Genomic DNA, 21,449 nt, shown 5'->3' with positions numbered 1-21,449 from the left:
AGGGCTGCTGTTTATAGATGTGCCCTTACCAGTCAGACAGAGCAGTCCTGGAAGAACCACGTAAGCATCAGTTAGCATTCATAGAAGGGTTGACCGCATCAAAAGGCCCTAGGATCACAGAACTATCTTGAAAGCTTCAAGCTGGGAGGGGCCTTTGAAATCATCTAATATAAAACACCCACATTTTGCAGTTGAGAACATTGAGACCCAGAGGGGAAAGTGACTTGCTCGAAGTCATACATTAGTTAGGGGAAATTTGGGGGAAGGGGAGGAGTGGAGAAAGTCATCTTCCCGGCAGGAATTTAAAATTCCTCACACATTGTCTTGATCTACACAAGAAGGTGATGCTGTAGTATAGTTACTGTAGTTATTGCTCCGCCTTACAGAAAAGCAAACTGCTTTAGAGAGGTAAGGCGCAAGGCAGCAGCATCCTGAATGCATTCAATCAAAGCATGGGAATTTAATTAGACACACTTGGCCAAAAAGAGAAAGAAGGGAAATCTTAATGTGAGAGTACCTACCTGTGATGAACGTGTGCCCCTCAGTGAGTGCAAGTTGGAAGATTCAAACCTGAGACCATAACTGATGTCTGCTTCCAGGTGCCTCTCTGCCTGAGCGTCTCACCACTGAGTGTCGTTCCAGTGGGTAAAGATACACATTCTGTACAACATTGCACTTGGATGCAAGCCAGCTACTTCAAAGACAGACTGTAACCAAGAATTAGGAAAAATGACCATGTTGGGCTTATTGAGATGGTGTGTTTTTCCCCAGTGTGGTGCCTTCCTAAAGGGTTTTCCAGAGGATTTTGGACTTACCTCCCTGTGTGTCTCCCTCACATGATAAGCAACTAGTCAACATGTGCAAAGCACACATTTGGTAAGTGCACCAGAGCCGGAGTCTAACCCCAGGTCAAGGCTGCTTCGACCCAGCCCTGAAGCTGTGCCTTCAGCAACGCTGACCCTGGAAGTCCAGAGTAGGACGGCCACCATGTATTCCTTGTTACTTCACGTTACTTATTCTAAGTACTTGTGGGTTATCAGATTTCGCCTTCAAGACAACTGTGTGGTGGATACTATTGTTATCAACCTATTGCAAAGGAAAAATCTGAGCCACAAAGAGATTAAGTCACCTGCCCAGGGTCATCCGCTCGTAAGTGGTAGAGGTAACAATAGCTGGAGCAGGAGAGCCAGGATTTCAAACCCAGGCCATCCAGCCCCAGTGTCTACACTGCAGTGCGCTGTGCTGTCAGTCCTTACAGGGCAAAGAACGGGGAGCCTTAGAACAAAGCCATGAGGCCGCAGTGAGCACCGGAGGCCGCCAGAGGGCGCAGGGCTGCCAGCTGTGTGCCTTTCCTTGTTTGGAAGGTTTCCTTTACCACAGGGGCTGTGTTCTCTTCCTCTGCAGCCCCCAGAGCTGGGAGCTCCTACAGCCAGGTAGGGACCCCAGTGGCCAGCTCTCAGACTCTGCTCCCGCATCAGAGCTTGCTGGAGGGAGCCGAGGAGCCCTCTAGTCCTCGGCGATAAACACTGGGGGGGGCCCACTGCAGAGTGGCCTCTGAGTCTGCTGCCTGGGCCCAGCCCTCCTGATGCCCACTGTCACCTACTCTGAGGTTAGGGTGGGGAAGGTCACCCCACCATCAACCCCAGATCTGAGTTTCCTGAGGCTCTGCATTCCTGGGACCAGTTGACGTCTTGTTTAGGCAAGTGGCCGGGCCTGCCACACACCTTGCCACGGGGCATCTACCCTTGTCCTCCCAGCCCTGCCTCTGAGCCCACACACGCTCACACAGCGAGTCCCGGGGCCGTCACAAACATGATGATTATTGCCACTATTTGCCAGGCCCTGTTCCCAGTACTTGACAGCAATTATCTGAGTTAGCACTCCCAGTTACCTTGGAGGTTGGTGTCATTATCCTCCTTTTACTGCTGGACATTGCCACTCAGAGAGGTGAAGTCATTTGCCCCAGGTCACCATCAGTGAGAGGTTGGCAAGGGGACGGGAACCCAGAGCTGCCTTATTCTGGTCTGCTCTTCCCACCGAGGTCCTTGGCCTCTTCCACAGCACTCCCCAGTTGCCCTTGATCTCCCTCAGGGCCATTCACCACACCCATCCCAACCCACCCTACCCTAGCACGGGGCCTGAGCTGATGTCACTGGGTGAAGGCCACCCCTCTCATGACGCAGCCCCCAGAATGTCAGAGAGGCAACTTCCTGTCCCAGACAATGGCAATAAAGACGTCCGAGCGCACTTCCCACCCTTCCCATGCCTGAGTGACGTCCATAGGCAGAGGCCTTCCTGGGAACGGTCCTCTGGTTCCGTGCGAGAACGTGTGAGTGCGTGAACTCTGTGACTGGGTGTGGGGGGGTGCGGTGTAGGTCCTATAAGTCAGGGTAACTGTGAGTGCTTGTGTGACTCCGATTGTGCTCACGAGGCCCTCCGTGTGTGTGAGCCAGACCTTGTATGTTGGTGCTTGTGTGTCTTGTGATGGTGTGCTCGTGTGTCTGTGCCCGGATATGTGATTGTGTCGCCTGCATGATTGCGTCTGTGTGCCTCAGTGTGTCTGTGTGTGATCGTAAGCCGCAGACAGGAGACAAAGCATTCTGCCCAGGGCAGGGAGGGCGGGATGGCTCCCCACGCAGGTTCTGGCTTCCTCCTCCCTTCCTAACCTTGTTAGCCACTCGAGTCTTCCCCAGCAGCCCACGTCCCCAGAGACATTTGCCTGGGATAGAGCCGGGTTCCCAGGCACACTCAGGGTTAGGCCCTGCAAGTCCAATACAGATGAATTCTTCCCCTTTTCTCATCACATCCTTGGCCTGGCCGCTGTCACTGCTTCTCCCCACTGTGGCCCTTTGGACTGGATCCCAGATCTATCTATACCTGCTCCTGCCCCCAGGCAGCTCCTACCCTCCTCCTTGCACCCCGCAAAGCTTCCTGGCCAGACCAGAAGCTGGTCCATTGTGAGTTGCTGGCCTGTGGCTGATCGTGTTTTCTGCAGGCGTCAAAGCCCAGAAAAATACATGAGGCAATGGAAAGAACACGAACTCTGGAGTCAAAAGAACCTAAAGTTCCATCTGGGCAAGACGTTGCTCTCTCTGAGCCTCAGCCTCCTCATCTGTATAATGGGATTAAAGTGTTGATGGGCTCATCCATGAGAAGTCAGATGGAAGCAGCCAGCACGGGCCCTGGCACGCTGTTGGTCCCAAGGACCCATCTGCCTTCCCTGTCTGCCCTCCTCCCTTGCTTCTCTTGCACACGCCAAGACCCATGGATACCCCAGCACACCATCCTTCCAATCACCCCTGGCCCTCCCAGGGTACTGCTGGGGGAGGAACACACCCCTTCCCTCCTGGACCAGTGCAGCAGGCACACCTAGACAGTCCGCTCCCAACACCAAGGGCCATGATGGTCTTTCTAAATCACAGCTCTTCTCATGGTCTTCCCCTAGCTTCCCACTGTCACCGGGTGAAGGGCAAAACGCCTTAGCCTGGTGTTTAAAGCCTCCTCTGGCTGCCTACCCACAGCCCCTCTTGAGACACTCTCTGCTTCAGCCCATCCTCCCTCCCTTCCCCTGTGTGCTTCCTGTTGCCAGGCCTTTGCCATATAGCCCCCATCTCTGTGGGTCCAAATCCTCCCATTGATCAAATCCTCCCAGTTCAAATGCCACCTGGTCTGGCAAGCATCCCCAGACCCGGCCACGGGGGGACCTTTTCTCCCTGCGGAGCCCCAGGGAGTTTGTGCCCGTGTCCTATCCTCCCTCTAGCCTGTGGGCTCTGAGGCACATGGCAGGAGCTGCAGGTGGGTCTCCCTCCTTCCCTGACAGCCTTCGGGTGTGATGGGTTGTTTCCATGGCCAACGCCCAGAGCAGGCCAGGGTGTGGCAAAAGGAAGCCCTGCTTTGTGGGGAGCAGATGGTGAATGGAGCTCCCCCAGTGCCTTGTCCCGGCCAGACCATGGGGATGTGAGATGACACTGCTGAGCAAACAACCAGACACACCCTCTGTCTACTCCCCAGCTGCCCCCGCAGAGCATCACGGGAAAGATCCTGCCCACCCCAACGCCTGGGGGAGGGGAGGGAGCCCGCCACCCCTGCCTGGACTTGGGCTCAGGCCAACAGGCTTCAAATTCCCACTCAGCCATCCACTTTCTCTGTGGCCCTGGGCACTCTTCCAGGAGCCTGGTTTCCTCCTCTGTACAACGGGTATCGCTGCCCTGTAAAACAGGGTCTGACTCAGTGGTTGGGCCTTTCTTCTTCTCCTTCCCCAAAGATGGGGGTCTGGGGCTAGGAAGACAGGACAGGAGGTATGAACCGAATAGAAGTTTAGCTTTTCTTTGGCACTTGTGAGAACTGGCCTCTGTTCTGGAATTTACAGCTTTGTGACTGCAGCTGGTGCCAAGTCCACCTGGCAATGAGTCTGAAAAGTTGTGCCTTCCTCTAGGCTGAGCTAGCCACACACCTGTGTCTGTGCTTCCCTCGCTGTTGGCTGGGTGCCCTCGTGCAGAGAGCCACCAGTGAAACTGCTCCCGGAGCTTCTGTCCGCACCCTCGGGAAAGTAATGCTTTCTTACCCTCTCTGGGCCTCTGAGCTTCAGTGTGCCCACCTATAAAATGGGGTTCTATAGTGATTTCTTATGTATTCCCAGAGCTATTGGGAGGTTCACATACATCGTGATGCCTTCCTCATGCAGTTCTGGGCTCTCAGAAGAACCTCCAGGACATGTATGCAAGCAGGATGCGGAGGCTGTAAAGTGTGGGCCACAGCCTCTTCATGGTCACACAGATCAGCATGGGAGTCTTCAGACTCCCACCCGGGCTCTGTTCCAGGCCTTTCTCCCTAGGGTCAGCTGAGGCCTCCAGCCTGCAGGGAAGCAGAGCCAGGCCTGGGAGGGCTGGGCCTCAGTGGACCCAACTTTAACAGGCACCCTGGAACCATGACGAGGTCACCCAAACACAAGAGTTCAACAATCTCTAGGCCAAAAGGAATGGCATCAGCATCCTCACAGAGACCAGAGGGCGGCCCGACAGCAGGGGAAACCCACGCAGCTGCCAGCAGTGGGTGAGGGGTGGCTGGGCTGCAGGGCTGGGTCTGGTTTTCACACCTGTAAAGCACGTAGCCTAGAGTGAGTGTTTGATCAACATTCGCTGCTATTCTTAATGTTATGATTATTACTAATACCACGGCCTTCCTGGTCTCCTGAGAGATCGGGGCTACCCACTAAGTGCCAGGCCTTGTATGGGTACTGGGGCCACGATGGAGCAAGACACAGGCTCTGCTCTCAGAAGCTCGTAGGAAAGTGGGCAGGACAGATAGTTTGGTAGGTTTTATAAGGGGAGAGTATAGGAGGCTGGTGGAGCCCAGAGGTGGTGGGGATGGTCTTAACACAGGCCTGCTGGGGCTGGAAGTCAGTGAGGACAGTTTTCTCGGCAACCCAAAATTCAGTGTAGTTGTTATTGTCTCCATTTTTCTGACGCAAAAACTGAGGTTCAGAAAGGGCACACAGCTGTTCACTGATGGAGCTAGGACTCTACCCCAGGGCTGCCTGGCTCCAAAGCTGGAGCTTTTTCACCTACAGCACCCCAGGTATGGGCCCCTTCTTCCTGGCCCACTCCTAGGGAGTCTTTCGGGATCCTGGGTGAAGGGTGAGCAGGGGCCTGACCATGATGGGCCTTGAATGCCAGGCCAGGGAGTCTGGGCTTCCTTCTGAAGGTTTGGGGCAGCCACTGATGGGTTTTCAGGTGGGGAGGCAGGTAGAGGTGGCATGGCCTGGGAGGCTATGGAGGTGTGAGAGTTTGCCAGAAGGGGTGGCCTTTGGATGTGAGGTGCCCAAACAACCCAGACCCACTCACCCCCCTTAAGAAATGATGAGGGGTGTTGGGGTGCTGGGGAACCGAGGCCACAGGACTCAGGTGGGGGCCTGGGGTGATCCAGAACCCCAGGCTTCCAAGAGGACCCCAAGATCCAGCAGCTTCGATGCAGGAGAGGAGGGAGGGGGTCTGAACTCACACCTAGGCCCAGGCTGGGCCAGGGAATTGGCAGGGGTGGGAGGGGCGTTGGTTCACATTTCCCAGGGGAGATGTCAGAGGTAGGGTTGGGTAGGTCAGGGCCCGAAGTGCTGAGGCCTGTGAGCCGTTTCCTCTTTCTCACAGTGTGGAGCTTACATCACTCCCACACACCCGCTCCACCCCAGCCTTGCAGCAGGTAAGCCCCGGCTAAGGGGTTATGGGAGAAAGAGGCTTCAGGAACCAGAGGCCCCTCCCTTTACCCCCAATCCCACTGTAACCTAGGAGGGGAAAGACTGAAAAGCCAAAGGGAGCCAGAAACAGGGCTCCTGCAGCCCACAGCGGCCACACCGAACCCCATCCTTCATGCTAAACCAAACCCCAGTCCAGCCTGAGCCCCGCGCTTAACCCCAGACCCAGCCCCAGTCATAAACCTGACCCCACCCACACCTCCAACTTAAACTGCAGACTCAGCTCCCGCCTTAACCCTACCACAGAACCCTAAGCTAACCCCAAACCAACCTCCATGTCAGCTACAATCCCCACATCGACCCAATCCTAGCTACACCCCTGATTCCAAACCTAACCCTGACCCTCACCCCACACCCAAGCTCAGCTCCATCCTGACCCTGACTCAAACCCCAATCTGAGTCCTAACTTGAACTCCTATCACTATCTGCTACTTCATCTTGCCCTAATGTAACTCCAGTCCCAGTTGGTAACCTAAGACTGATCTTAACCCAGCTTTCACCCTAACCCAGCTCAAGTCCACCCAACCCCAATTCCAACCCCAGCGCCAGCCTCAGCTGCACTCCTGATCTCTACCTGTGCTCACCACCATCCCAATCACAATACATTCTACCCTTATGTGTATCTCTAGCCTCACCTTCAACCCAAACTCCATCCGTAACCCTAAGGTACCCTATCCCATCCCTAACCCTCTGCTGGGGCTCATTCCCACCCAGCTCTCAGCTAGCAGCGGCCACCATGTGGCTGGACTGGACATGTAGACTTCAGCGTACACACACACACACACCTTGCATATACTAACACACTTCAACTTACACACACTCCTCAGTGTACACACACACACACACTAGAAAAGGGAGGGAATCTTAGTCTGGTTCTGAGGACTAGCCTGAGAGGGCAGGTTGGCCAAGTGTTTCCTGCCCCTCCCTTGGGCTGAACCCCTTTGAAGTACCCTCCAATTTCCCCTGCAGTGTTGACTTTTCCCACCCAGGGATTCCCACCCCCACTCCTTTCTTTGGAGCCATCCTGGCTTGCAGCCAGATTGGTTTGTAGATTAGAACAAAGCAGCTCCCAGGACTCCCCTTCCTCCGTGTCCTGGAGGCTCTGCTCACAAAAGAATACAATGAACACACACTATGCCGGGGTACAGTCCTCATGAGGGTCAGAGTCTAGAGGGGCAGAGACACACACCCAAGTAATCCAACTCAACAAGATCCCCAGTAGGGGAATGTATCTGGTTCTGTGAGAACAAAGAGAGGTTATTTAGCTGAGGATGCAGTGGGGGTTATTTGATCTGGGCCTTAAAGTTTAAGTAGGAGTTCACCTAGTGACAAGGAAGGAAAAACCTTCCAGGCAGATGGAGTAGCATATTCAAAGGCAGGGATGCTGGGAGAGTTGAGCCTGGCAGGAAAGGCCAGGGTGGGGGAGATTAGGCTGAGTTAGTTGGGGGAAGCAGAGCAAAAAGAGGAGGGACACGGTGTGGGCAGGGGGTGGGGGGGATGGTTAGAGGGGCAGGGGGCAAGGGAATCAGGAGGGAGTGGGGAGAGCACATCCAAGGATGATCTGAGGCTGCAGGACAGGCAGGACAGCAGGCCCAGCACCAGATGAGAACAGGCTGTGGCTCAGATCGGCAGGTGGTCTCCAGAGGGGCCAACGGGGACCAGAAGCTGTTGTGGCTGTTGAACAAAGTAATGATAACTGAAGGATCTTTTACTGAGTGCTTTCTGTATGCCAGGCATTGAGGTAAGCATTTTTATAACCTCATTTAATTCTCAAAATAACCCCACGAGGTACGTATTATTGTATTGGTCCCCAGAGAGGATACAAGGGGTCCTGATGTTCAGAGAGGGAAACAATTTGTCCAGATTCACACACATAGGAATGGGGCAGTAGATGGGACTCGAACCAGGCCTGTGGATGGCAGAGCTGAGTCCTTCCTCAAAGTCACAGTGGCCAAACCGAACGCCTGCCTTGGTAATCTCATTTCTTAACACTTGAAGCCCCCTGGCAACCTCCTCCTCCCCCGCAGGCTGAATTACTCACATTTCCTCGATTATTCCAGGCCTATTTCACCTCCCTGCTGTCTCACGTGTAGTATCCTCTGCAAGAAACGGCCTTCTACCCTCAGCCCCTTCTCCAAGAAAATCTCCACCCATTCTCTAAACCTCCTTTGGGAAAGCTTCTTGAACTGCCCTGCCCCTTGGCTGGTCGAATGGCCCCTCCATTCCTCATGCCCACCCACTCCCCTAATCACCCTGCATTGCCACTGGTCCTCCCTCTTTAAGGGCTGGGCTGGGTCTGCAGCCCCACCCTGGCGCATGGCGTGGCCCACAGCCATCAGTGAGTGTGAGTGGTTGGTCCTGAATGCAGGACCCAGCCCAGCCATGGGTTAAAGTGGGAGTCCAGGAAGGGGCTGGGGCTCTGACGGCCTCCCCCGACTGATTTCTTACCGGCCAGGGCTGTCTTGGGCCTTATCTGATTAGGGTTAAGTTGACAAGCAAGCAGATGAGACACTGGCAAAGACTCCTGGGTTACTCAGTAACCCTGCTCTCTTTAAAAGTCCCACTGTTCTCCCCTTGCATGCAGAACCAAGCCCTCTTCTCTCTTGGGCGCTGCTGCCACGAACACCTTCCTGCTCTCTGCACTGTGCCTCCTTGGGGCCTGGGCCGCCCTAGCAGGGGGAGTCACCGTGAAGGTAAATTCTCCGTCCCTACTGTGGCCCAGCTGGCTCTCTATGTCCAGGGCCCAGGGCACATGGTTGGGAAGGGAAGGAGCTTGATTCAGTTCCAGACCTTCCTCCTCAGCCACAGCCCTGGCCTGGGTCTCAGGAATCACCTGGACAGCCTGGAGGTCCTGACGGAAGGGTGTGCCCATTGGTGTGGATGCCGGCCGTAGGCCAGCCTGGTACTCATCGGGGGCCCCATTCTATCACAGCCAGGCCCCGGGAGACCTTTTACTGCTTCTCAAACATCAGCCAGGCAGCAGGCTGGAGCCGGGGGCCAGGGGATCAGCCCACACTGCTCTCAGGCAGGGGTGAAGACAACTGGGGCACAGCCACGTGGATTCAGGATGCCTGAGCCTTGGTCCCAGCTCTGTGCCTCTCCCTACAAATCAGCACAGTGGCTCCCACTAATAGGCACCTATTGTGTCCCTGCCGCTTCGCATCTGTCTTCTCCATTCCTCATATAACAGGCAGACCCTAGGATCCCAGAGTGTAATGACCCGTCCATGGTCGCAGAGCAAAACCAGGATTCAAGCCCAGTGTCTGGCTCTGAGCTCTGACCACCTTATATTGCCCCGCAGTGGAGCACCTGGCTCCCGTGTGCCGCAAACACTGTTTGAGTGTGAGCACCGGGGCTGGAGAGGGGGCGGTCCTCGGGGAAGCGGCCAGGGAGCAGGCTGTATGTAGCCTGGCCTCACACCCTGGACATGTCTCTCTCAGGATGGAGAGTTCTCCTTTTCTCTGGAGTCAGTGAAGAAGCTCAAGGACCTCCAGCAGCTCCAGGAGCCTAGGAGGTCTAGAAATACTGGTGGATCCCTCGTTCCCATCCTCTGTAGCTCCCTGAGGTTTCCCGAAGAACTCAAGCCTCTCTGCAAGGAGCCCAATGCCCAGGAGATCCTGGAGAGGCTCGGAGAGTAACCCCCTCTCTGAAGGGCGGGGCCCAGGAATTCCCTGATTGGTGGCACTTGAAGGAGAGGTGTGTTCTGATTGGTGGGATTCCGAGGATGAGCTCTGCTCTGATTAAGCCCTCTGCTGTGTGTCCTGGTTTGTCTGGTCTCGGCTGTAACGCCTTTCTGGGTAGGCTCTCCGCCCTGATTGGCCGGCTTGCCGTACTTGTGTCCTGGTTTGGGGTGGGAAGTGCCGCTGGTCAGAGAGGACAGGCCTGGGTTTCTCCTGGGTAGCGGATGTTCAAACTCTGGCTCAAGGGACGGCGGGAGCTTTGGGCAGAGGAAGCTGCTCTCACGGGGCCCCGTTTCTCCTGTCCAGAGGCCATCGCCGAGGATCCGAGCACGTGTGAGATCTGTGCCTACGCTGCCTGTGCTGGATGCTAGGACGGCGGGTGCTCGCTACCTTCTGTCCCTCCCCCGCAGGCCGCTCCCCCTCCTCGCAGCTCCACCTACCCAGAATGGAGGAGTGACGAGAGGGCAGCCTGGGGAGGCCCAGCCCCTGCCCGCATCCGAGCTGCCGGTACTTTCCAAGATCCACCCCCACCGGCGGATAATAAACCAGATTCCAGAGTCCTCCTGGTGTTGCTTTCATTCCTTCTTTCATCCCACTTTATGAATGCCTACCCTGCCCTCGCCAGCTCAGGGTTTAGTGTGCTAAGTGCAAGAACCCTGCTCTTCCTGCTAAGCCAGTATCGGTACTGCCCCCCACTCACAGACGCCGAGGAGACTTGAATCCAACGACCACCAATGGAGGAGGTGGAACTTCTGCTTTTCTTTCATGATCCGTAAGCCACATGTGAGCTCCTGTGCTGGTTTGGATGACCGACACAAGCACTGAGGGGCTATGAGATCAGCCCCTGGCCGGAGAGTGTTCAAGGGGCCTCAGAATCTGGCCCCGTCCTGACCACTTCAGCAATGCCTCCTGCCCTCCCCCCAGGGCCCACACCCCAAGCCATAGTTCTCACTATGTCCTCTGCTCCCCTCACCTCTGCTCACCCCTGATCTCTTGGGAGATCCCTCCTCCCAAAGTTGCAGGGGTGCCTGATGAGATGGGTGGTGGGGTAGAATTATTTAATGCTCCTACTCTGGAGCCAAACTCTCTGGGTGTCAGTCCAGGCACTGCTTGTTACCAGCTGTGTGACTTTGGGCAGGTTACTTAGCCTGTTCTCTCCCCTACTTCACAGGGGTGAGTGAAGATTAAATGAGGTAATACAGGGAAAACTCTTAGAGCTCCACCGGGCCCAGTGTGAGCGAGCACTGTGCTGATGCTATTATTATTATTATTATTTCTGTCTAGATGGCTCTGCCTTGTGCCTGGCACATAGCAGGTGCTCCCTCAGTGGCAGTTCCCATTATTGCCTCCTTCCCAGGCAGGTGGGAGACGAGGCCAGATGGTGAGTGGGCTCAGTTTAGACTTGCGGGTTGGTACTGGGGAGGCACAGAAGGGTAAGGGGCACTGCTGGAGCAGCACTGCAGTGTTCCTCTGGCTTGGTGGGCATGGAGAGCCTGCAGGATGTAGGGCAGGGAGGAAGCTCTGGCCTCGCGGGGGAGAGAGGATGGGACAGGGAGGGAGGCAGTGATGATAGAGGGATGGGAGGGGCCCAGAGAGACGCAGGAGGCATTGCAAATTGCTGTGGGGGGAGGACCAGAAGGAGCCAGAGCTCCGAGGGGTGTGGCCTGGGAGGCTGGGAGGTTACAGGACGATGGAGCACAACTGGGCAGACAGGAGGAGCAGCTGGTCTGGGGGAATCCACCATGGGCTTGGCCCTGGGAGCTGAGTTCAGAGGGCATGGCCCCTTTGTACCTGGCTTTTCTCCTCTCTGGCTGCCCGGGACAGAGGCCGGGGAGGAAGCCACCCTGTGGAAAGCCCTTCTCCCAGGAATTCCCAGTCTTGTCTCTTGGCCTTTAGTAGAGCACTGAAGGCCCCTGGGGGAATGCAGTGGCTGCAGGACATCCTCCCTTGAGTGTCATTAGCTGCAGCTGGGGCCTGGAGTCACAGGGAGGCGGTAACATGATGGTTCAAAGTATAGACTCTGGCCCAGACTTCCTGGGAAGAAGCCTGCTTTGCCACTTTGCTGAACCTGTGACCCTGGACTAATTAGTTCTCTCTGTACCTGGGTCTCCTCATTCGTAAAGGTAATGCGAATATTACCTGCTTCACTGAACTGTTGTGAGGACTCGGTGAGTTAATACCTACAAAGCGTTTAAAACAGTACCTAGGGTATAGCAAATGCTCAGAAGATGCTGGTACTATTAATATTCCTTAGGGCCACCAGGATGGAGCGAGGGAAGGAAGGCCTTCCATATGGAGCTGGCCAGGCAGTCCCGGGGAGCCCCAGAAGGAGGGTAAAGGTGAACTCAGGCAGGCCCGGGGCAGAATCAGCCCCGAAGGGGCACCACGTGGTTCCTCCCTCCACCCCCTCCACTGCAGTCCCACCTACGGGAGGGAGCCCCCTGTCCCTTCCCCAGCCCCACCAGGAGCACAGAAGCTCTGGCTCTGCAGCTGGGCCAGGACTTGAGCTCAGCTTGGGAGGTCAGATGGATCTGGGTGCTCTGTAGCTTCCCAGCCCGGTGATCATGGGCGACTCCTTTCCACCCAGAGCCTCACTCCTTCGATATGAAACAGAGCAACTCCTCAGGCGAGGAAGCCATGAAAACGCCTGACACAGGAGCCCAACCCCTCCAGCTTCCCAGGCAGCTCTGCCTGTGGCTCCTGGGGGTGAACAAATGGACGCCTGACTCTGCGTGTAGGTGGGGAATCTTTATTCAGCAGCAGGGCTGCCTCAGGGGCCACACTCTCCTCCAACCGTGGGTCCAACTGCTTTGTGTCAGATCCAGCTGCTCGGGCCCTGCAGGGCGGGGTGGGGGGCAGGGATGACCGTGGTGGCGGGGACCCCCAGAGCCTGGATGGGGGTGGGTGCTGTGAAGGCAGTGGGCAGGGGTGGGGCACGGTGTCCAGGGTGGGCTCAGGGCACCCAGGCCATCTTAGCTGCAGCCAGTACAGGCAACATTCACGCACAGCTCGCAGTCATCAGCAGCGATGGTCCCTGGGCAGAGGAGAAAACTGGTCAGCTGAACCTGAACCTGAAACATCTGTGGTCCAAGGAGCCACTGACCAGGCAGCCAGAGAAGGCCTGCTTCTGAGAGGGTTGGAGGCAGGGGCCTGGCATCCTTCTCATAGATTAAGAGCAAGAAAGTTTAGAAGTGTGAGCAGCTTGGGCTCAAGTCCCAGGTTCTGTCCTCCTAGCAGTGCCTGGGCAAGTCACTTAAACTCTGTGCCTGAGTTTTCCTGCCTGCTCGACTGTGTCAGCCTGACAGAGGGGTTGTGAGGAGAGCTTGCAGGCAAAGAGATTGACCCAGGGCCTGGCACTTAGTAGGTGCTCAATAAATACTAGCTACTAGAGATTATCATACTAAGTGAAGTAAGTCAGAGAAAGACAAATATCCTATGCTATCACTCATGTGGAATCTAATTTAAAAAGTTACAAATAAGCTTATTCACAAACAGAAACAGACTTAACAGATGTCGAAAACAAACTTGTGGTTACCAAATGGGAAGAGTGGGGGGGGGGGATAAATCAGGAGCTTGGGATGAACATACACACACTACTATATATAAGATAGATAACCAACAAGGACCTACTGTATAGCACAGGGAGCTCTACTCAATATTCTGTGATAACCTATATGAGAAAAGAATCTAAAAAAGAATGAATAGATGTGTATGTATAACTGAATCACTTGGCTGTACACCTGAAACTAACACAATATTGTAAATCAATGATACTCCAATAAAATCAAAAGAAAAAAAGAAAAAATACTAGCCAGTTGCCGCGTTCTCCTGGCCAGCTGTTTCATCCCTCACATTTCAGCTTAGATGTCACCCCGTCTTGGAAACATTTCAGATCCCGTTATGTAACAGGGAAGAGTCAAATCTGACTACATGTTGGATCTGTTGTTTCTTTTACTTTATCCTTTTCTTTCCGCTGCTTTTGTTCACTAAAAGGATACTGTCTACACATAATGGCCTGCCTTGGGGAACCCTGCCCCTTTGCCTGAATGTTAAACCAAAGTGCTATTGTTCAGGGAAGCATCCTGACACTGTCCACCCTGTGGATGGCTGCAAGAAAGAAGAAATTAACACATCCCCTCCCAGAGGCTGGCCATTCCAAGGGACATTTGCAAAACTTATGGCCTTTTTACTTTATTTCCTCATCTCCTCCCCGTCTCTGTTCTATAAAAGAAACTGGCATCCAAACCCCGATAAGATGGTTTTCTGGAGACCTTAGTCTGCCATCATCTCGGTCTGCTGGCTTTCCAAATAAAGTTGTATTCCATGCCTCAACACCTCGTCTCTGATTTATTGGCCTGTCGTGCAGTTGGACTCAGTAACACTTATGCCACTGTGGATGTGAGCCATCTCTCTCCCATGTCCCCACTGTGCCTCCCCCATCATCCCACTGCATTGCAATCATTTTTATGGGTCCGTTTCCTGTGTCCCTTTCCCCCCAATCTGTGTAGTCTTGGAAGTAGGCTGATCACCCCGTCCAGGCTGCCAGGGACTGAAGGGGTTCCTGGCATGCCTGATTTCAGTGCCCCAACCGGGGAGGCCAGGGGCTTGAGTTTCTTGAATCTCCCTGTTCTCAGCCACTGGGTGTTTAACAGAAACCACACGAGGTAGAGGAGCTAGGGTGTGGGGAGGAGAGAGAATGAGGGGCAGGAGTCTTGCCAGGGGTGGGGGGACTCACTCAAGTCCTGGAAAATGCTGTCTGCTTCCCCAGAGGCACAGATGGGCTGGAGGTCCAGTGGCAGGGACGGGTAGTGGCACATGGAGGACTGGGACCTCTGGGTTTTCAGGTCAGGGCTGGGCACCCATTGCCCCTCCAGGTCATTCAGCTTCTTCACCGATTCCAGCTGGACCTGGAAGCCTTGGTACTGGAGGAAGAGAGAGAGGAGACGGGAGGGTATCAAAACCTGAGCAGGAAGGGAGTGGGGCACTGCCGGGAGACCAGGGTTTCCCGGGCCCCGCAGAGCTTCCGTGTTCTCACGGAGTGGGAACGTCAAGGTCACACTTGGAAGACCGCCTGCGTGGAAGGTGGGGCCTGGTACTTCACACCCCTGTGTCACAGGCTAACTGGGAGATGAGGTCGAGCAGGGCCGTGGAGCACGTTGGTTCAAGGCGTGGGCTTTGAAGGCCAGGGGACTTCGGTTCAAATCCCAGCTCTTCCCGACTGGCTGACCATCTCTTCCCCACTCTGAGCCTCATCTGACAAATGGAGATAATCAAACTCCACTGCTCTCTGGTGCCTGGTACCCAGGGCACCCTCGATAACTGCCTGATTGCCCTTGAACTGACATGGTAAAATGATGGCAATGCCTAGTCTAGCCAGCTGGGCTCCAAAGCCAAGGCTGCAGGGGGAAGCTGACACCGCTTCCCCAGGATTCCCTTATTCCTTCCCAAGGAGGCCCCGCCCAGAGTCAGGAATGTGCCACCCAGGAGCCCAGCGGGCAACCTGCCACACCCACAGGCAGACCCTGTTTCCAGAAGACTCCTAGTCTCACAGCTGCCCTGGAAGGAGACCCAGATTCCCTGCTGTCTTCTCTCTGGGCCTTTGCATATGCTGTGCCCTCTGTCTGGAGCTGTCGGTGACCTCTGCGCCGGGCTACCTCCTGCTCATGCTGCAATGTCAGCTCGAGTTACCAGCCAGGGCAACTTTTTCTGGTGACCCTCCGCCCTCCTCCCCATACATGGGTGAATACAGAGAGTTGTGGGAGCATCAAAGAAGTCTCCCTTCCCCTCTGGGCTCTTCAAGGGCAGGGATCACGTCTTGTTCCACATCTGAACTCTGACCGAGAGGGGCATTTGAGGAGAGCGATGCTGAACGACCATAATTTATTGTTATTATCATCACCATCATAGCCCCCATTGACATCCCAGCTGCTCCCCCCAACCAGCTGTGTCCCTGGGCTGTGATTGGGTGTTGGGCTGAGCCCTGGGTCCTCAGCTCTCCTCAGTGAATTGCCCAGCATTCCCTCTCCATCCCAGCCTCTCACCATGGGGACCTTCAGGACAAACCTGGATGTAGACTGACTGTGCGCCCTGCAGCAGTACCAGGAAGACCGCAGCAACGCCACACAGCAGCAGCCCTGACAGTGCCCTGTGAGCCATCTCGTTCCCTCTGTGTCTCGCCACCGTCCACCAGGCTCCCACCTGCTTCCCCAGCTGACAGCTCTTTATAGGCCGGGTTCCAGCTCCCTGGTCACTCATTAACTGGCCAGCCAGGGTGGGGCTGAACAGCTGGCTGGCATCCTGACAAGCCCAGAGCCCATTCCCGGGAAAGGGGTTGGGAATGATAGGGGTAAGGAGGCCCAGAGCACACCCGAGCATGATGCAGTGTTAAGCGCCTGCCTTGTGCACAAGACAGCGAGCGAGTGGGGTGAGAGGGAGGCCATTTCACAGAAAGGGAAAGTGAGGCTCCAGAGGTAAAGTGTCTTGTCCCAGGTGACAGAGCTAGTCGATAGCAGGGCAGGTCCTCAGGCATCTGACCCAGCTCAGCCTAGGGTTCTTTCTCAGGTCAAAAGGTGCAGACAGACAGGTTGGTCCAGGGCAAGGTGGGCAGATACAAGGCTGACCTCAGAGTTCTCCATGCCCTCAGACCCATGTCTCTCCCACTCCCCTCTCCCCAGTTCTAGTTAAGGACCATCCCGATCAGTCCCTGCCCAGCCCTCAACCTGCCTCTGCCTGCCATTTCCCATGGTGATGGGTACACTCAGGCCAGGTATTGTCCATCTCACCTGTCGGTGCCTTTCAGAAGCCAATAGCCTACCCCAGTATGGAGGAAAGAGCACCTGCCTTGGAGACAGATTGACCTGGGTTCGAATCCTGATCCTGCCGCAGCCGCGTGACCTTGGCAAGTCACATCGACTCTGACTGAGCCTTAGTTTTCTCTTCCATCAAATGGGCATAATGATAGAATCCACCACAAGAGGTCGCTGTGAGAGTTGATGGGGCTGGGCCCGCCTGAGCTCGTTCTCATCTGGGGGTAACTCGTGCTGTCACAGGTCCCTTCATTTCACAGTTGCTATGCGGGGCAGTGCATGACCTACGACCTCCGTGATTGAAGGCTGGGTCAGGGAGAAGTGGGCAAAGTCTGCAAGGGCGTCATCACCACTGCCAGCCAAGGCAGCTGTCCACAGCATCCGTCCCAGGGCTCTGCTCTGCCAGGCCTGGTGTGCGGTAGGTGCCCCGTGCGTAACATTGAATTGAAGCCCAGATAGCCCATCTGTCTATTTCAGGACCACTCTCCAGCCTGTGGCTAAAATCTGATGTCACTGTATTCCCTAAGGCTGATCCTCCTTGCACAAGCCTAATCCCATCTCGTGATTCTGCTGCTGCTTTCCACCTGCCTGAAATGCTCACCTCCTTCTTTCTTTTCTTGGGGGTGAAATGAAAACAGCTTGAGTGAACTTTGGTATTTCCTTTGTCTTGCTTTGAATACGGACTTTGACCTTTACTCTTATGAGTATGAAGAATTTAATAGACTTTCTTCCATGACTTCATATCTGTAAACTGAAATAACTGTCAGTAGCAATAACTCTCTTTTCTCTAATGTACAGGTGCCATGCTGTTCTATGGGCCTAATCTCATTCAATCTGATGGGACAGTGTAATAATTATCTTCATTTTACAGGCCCAACAAGTTCAGGCACTGTGTGAGCAGCAGGTTTTCTCTCTGGAATTCTTGCCTCTGCTCAGCTTATGGTAGAAGGAACACAGGCTTTGGATGTAAGAGAGCTGGGTTCAAACCCAGACTCCAGCACTTCTCACCTGTGTGACCTTGCGTGGCTTCTCCAAGTCTCCATTTCTTCATCAGTAAGTGGAGGAAATAATGGACAACCTCACAGTGGCTATTGTGAGGAAAAACTGGACAGTCCCGTCCCAAAGGAGCCTGTGACGCTTCCTTTCCCCAGCACGTGCCTGGTCTGTGGGGGCCACGTCGTGAGTGGTGGTTTCCCTGCCTCTCCTTCCCCATGCAGCCCTCCCTGACAGGTCCCATCTCTGAACCTGCAGCTGGGACACTTCTGATCTTCGAATCCCCAGTCCTTGCTCTCTCCACCAAGCAAGCTCAGCCCCACTGGCCAGACACCAAGAGGCAAGGAACAAGCCCGTAGGTTTGGAGGCCCCGGTAGCCATGGTCTTCCCTTCTCTGTCTTTCAGCTCTGCCAGCCAAGGCCCATCATGTGTCACTCTTTTCCTGGGAACAAGGTGTGACTTCCCTGTCTGCCTAATCTGACTCAGATTCATATCTCAATGCTGCTTTTTCTAATCTCTTCACCAATGACCCACCATCCATCACGCCACAGAGGCACAGACACAAACCCTCGCCACTGCCCCCGTTCAGACAGTGTGTGTTGACGTTTCTCAGGGTGCTGGCTTCTTGAGGGACATGGGAAGTGACTGTCATGCCAGCTTCGACTCTGGTCTCTGTGTGGAAACCTTGAACACGGAGGAGAGTGGGTGGCAGTTAGCCTCTGTGTGTATTTGGGCCGCCCCTCTCTCCGCACTGGACTCCCTGCCCAGTGCCCACCGCCACGGTACCTCCCTGCCCCCAAACTGACCATATCCCAGCAGCATTTGTCATACCTGACCACTCCATCTTTCTTGGAATAAAACACCTTCTCCACTTGGCTTCTGGGACACACGCTCTTCAGATTTTCTGCCAATTTCATTGGCCCATCTTCTCAGTTTCCTTTGTTGTTTTTTTCTTCTCTTCTTGACCTCTAGAGCTTAGAATGCCCCAGGGGCTCCAGAGTTCAGTCCTTGGACCACTTTCCTCTGTCTATAGTCACCCCCTTGGAGATCTTATCCAGGCTCAAGGACTTTAGTGCCATCGGTACCCTGTTCACTCCCTAGCCTGATCTCTCCCCTCAGCTCCAGACTCATTTATCTACCTCCTCAGCATCTCGCAGAACAGGTGAGGGTACTACCATTCACTCAGTTGCTCAGGCCAAAAATCTGGGGGGTCATCCTTGATGCCTCCCTTTGTTTTGATTGCCAAATTCCATTCATTAGCAAATCCAGTTGGCTCTACCTTCAAAATATTTCTAGACTCCAACTATGTCTCATCATCTCCATTGCCACTGCCAAGGTCCAAGCTATCACCATGCATCACTGGTGTCGTGGATTCTTGCAACAGCCTGGTATTAGTCAGGATTCTCCAGAGAAACAGAACCAATCCTGTTATATATTCATATGTATTCTATCTGTCTATCTATCTTCTATCTAGATTTATTATTTTATTAAATTTAATTAATTAATTCTTTAAAAAATTTTTATTGGAGTAGAGTTGATTTACAATTCTGTGTTAGTTTCAGTTGTACAACGAAGTGAATCACTTATACATATACCTATATCCACTCTTTTTTAGATTCTTTTCCCATATAGGTCACTACAGAGTGACCTATATGGTCACTTTTTTATTGAGAGGAGTTCCCTGTGCTATACAGTAGGTCCTTATTAGTTATCTATTTTATATACAGTAGTGTGTATATGTTAATTCCAATCTCCCAATTTATCCCTCCCGCCCCCTTACACTCCTGGTTAACCATAAGTTTGTTTTCTACATCTGTGACTCTATTTCTGTTTTGTAGATAAGTTGTCTAGATTTATTTTAAAAGATTGGCTCATTCAATTTTTGGAGCTGGCAAGTTTGAAATCTGTAAGGCAGGTTGGCAGGCTGGAAATTCAGATGCAGTCTTGAGTCTGAATTTTGCAGGACAAGCCAGCAGGTGGGAAACTCAGGCAGGGTTTCCATGTTGCAACCTTGAGGCAAAATTCCTTCTTCGGGTAACCTCAGTCTTTCTAAGGCCTTCAGCTGATTGAATGAAGCCCACATACATTATTCACTTAAACTCTACTGATTGTAAACATTAATCACATCGGAAAAAATATCTTCACAACAACATCTAGACTGCTGGTTGACCAAACAACTGAGCACCACAGCCTGGCCAAGAGAGGTCTCCAGACAGATCTCTCTGTATCCACTCTTGCCTGTCTTCAGGCCTCCAGGAGGCAGCCAGAGTGAGCCTGTTAAAATTTAAGTCAGACTGTGTCTCTCCTCTGCTCAAACCCACTAACAGCTTCCCGCTTTACTCAGGGTAAAATTCAAAGGCTTGCACTGGCCTTCCAGGTCCCTCTGGCTCCCCTCCACATCTCTGAGCTCATCTCTAAAAATTCTGCCCTTCACCCTCTGGGTTCCAGCTACACCAACTTCCTTGCTGTCACCCAAACTTGCCAAAAGTCGCTTACCTCGGAATTCTGCTCTTTACTCACGCACTTATGTAACTCACCCCGTCACTTCTTCCAGGTCTCTGCTCAAATGCCACTTCCCCAAAGAGATCTTTCCCGACCATCCTACCTCAGAAAGCTTCCCCATCACTCCTGGTTCCCTTAACCTGGTTTCTTGTAGCACCTGTCATAGACACACATTTCACTTCTTGCGTTTCTCTCACTACTAGAATGCAAGGAATTGGTCTATTTGGTTCTTCCCAAACAACATGTGGCACATGATTGGTGCTTAATAAATACCCGATGAGTTCGATAAATGAATATGAGTCAAATGTTAACTCCACCAACCACTAGATGTTTGGTCTTGGAAAATGTTCTACTTCTCTGAGCCTTATTCATCTTGTTTAGCATCTTCCTGCCATATGTAAGGGACCTGGTGACTGTTCAAAAAATGTGAAGACATTTGTGAACTAGTGTTCCTAGTTGTGAAATCACTTGTTTATCAAGAAACAAAATCCTTTTTGTGTCGTATGTGCATAGCAAACTCTAGGGTATATAATAATTTAATTCACACATATTTATTGATGGCCTATTTTGTTCCAAGCACCATTCTAGGCACAAGGGATACAGCAACCAACAAGACAGACAAAGCCACTGCCCACAGAGCAGTGCTGGTTGTTTGGAAATGGTGGGTGGGTGGGGGTGTCAGAATAGGGATGTTGAGAAGAAGTTGGGTTCTAGACATTCGTTGAAGTCAGAGCCCACAGGATTCTCTGTTCCCTTGGATGTGGAGGGTAAATGGGGAGGAGTCAAGGACAACTCGACGTTGTTCCACGTCAGATGGGGCTGCCACTTACTGAGATGGGAAGCAGGGATGAGCAAGTTAGGTGAGGGTCTGGAGAGTTCAGTGTGGTCATGTTGAGTTTGAGATGCCTACTTGACCTCTGAGTAGAGATATGGTATGGGCCACAGATATACATGTGTGGTCATCAAGGAGGATCTGATACTTAGAGTCTTGAAACTGGATTGAGAGAGTGACTGGTTGGAGAAGAGGCCAGTCCCAGGGCCAAGCTGTAACAGGGCCCTGCAGTATTTGGAGGTAAAGGAGAGCAGGAGGAACCAGCGAAGCCGATGGAGAAGGAGCAGGAGATGGGGCCCCAGAAGAGGGTTGTGTCTTCAAAGCCAAACGAAAAAAGTGTTTCAGGAACAACAGCATGCTCCCTGGGGTCAAACGCTGGGTTAGCTCTG

At 53.5% G+C, this 21,449-nt stretch overlaps 2 protein-coding genes across 2 annotated transcripts; one reads left to right on the top strand and one right to left on the bottom strand.

The window, feature by feature from the left end:
• The first annotated feature begins 4,927 nt into the window (after positions 1-4,927).
• On the top strand, positions 4,928-10,298 carry GUCA2A (guanylate cyclase activator 2A). Its single transcript, XM_060030214.1, has 4 exons — positions 4,928-5,052; positions 8,832-8,940; positions 9,688-9,875; positions 10,232-10,298. The coding sequence occupies exons 1-4, from the start codon at positions 4,928-4,930 to the stop codon at positions 10,296-10,298; spliced, it is 489 nt and encodes a 162-aa protein (XP_059886197.1).
• A 2,601-nt stretch (positions 10,299-12,899) lies between these two features.
• GUCA2B (guanylate cyclase activator 2B) lies at positions 12,900-16,083 on the bottom strand. Its single transcript, XM_060004181.1, has 3 exons — positions 15,991-16,083; positions 14,663-14,849; positions 12,900-12,961 (listed from the first exon to the last, which is right to left on the bottom strand). Exons 1-3 carry the CDS (start codon positions 16,081-16,083, stop codon positions 12,900-12,902), a joined length of 342 nt encoding a protein of 113 aa, XP_059860164.1.
• Positions 16,084-21,449: the final 5,366 nt, after the last annotated feature.

The sequence above is a fragment of the Delphinus delphis genome, chromosome 1 (genome assembly GCF_949987515.2).
Source record: "Delphinus delphis chromosome 1, mDelDel1.2, whole genome shotgun sequence".
NCBI classification, from domain to species: domain Eukaryota; kingdom Metazoa; phylum Chordata; class Mammalia; order Artiodactyla; family Delphinidae; genus Delphinus; species Delphinus delphis.
Note: the sequence above shows the minus strand (reverse complement) of the source record. Positions and strands in the feature narration are given on the sequence as shown.

What these genes read in the sequence shown, in the direction of transcription:
- GUCA2A (XM_060030214.1), top strand. Translation starts at nt 4,928, where the DNA reads ATGACGAGGTCACCCAAACACAAGAGTTCAACAATCTCTAGGCCAAAA. An exon ending in CACGCAGCTGCCAGCAGTGG is followed by an intron (nt 5,053 to 8,831) that starts GTGAGGGGTGGC and finishes CCTTGCATGCAG; the next exon opens with AACCAAGCCCTCTTCTCTCT. An exon ending in CAGGGGGAGTCACCGTGAAG is followed by an intron (nt 8,941 to 9,687) that starts GTAAATTCTCCG and finishes TGTCTCTCTCAG; the next exon opens with GATGGAGAGTTCTCCTTTTC.
- GUCA2B (XM_060004181.1), bottom strand. Translation starts at nt 16,083, where the DNA reads ATGGCTCACAGGGCACTGTCAGGGCTGCTGCTGTGTGGCGTTGCTGCG. An exon ending in CACAGTCAGTCTACATCCAG is followed by an intron (nt 14,850 to 15,990) that starts GTTTGTCCTGAA and finishes CTCTTCCTCCAG; the next exon opens with TACCAAGGCTTCCAGGTCCA. An exon ending in CAGCATTTTCCAGGACTTGA is followed by an intron (nt 12,962 to 14,662) that starts GTGAGTCCCCCC and finishes TCCTCTGCCCAG; the next exon opens with GGACCATCGCTGCTGATGAC.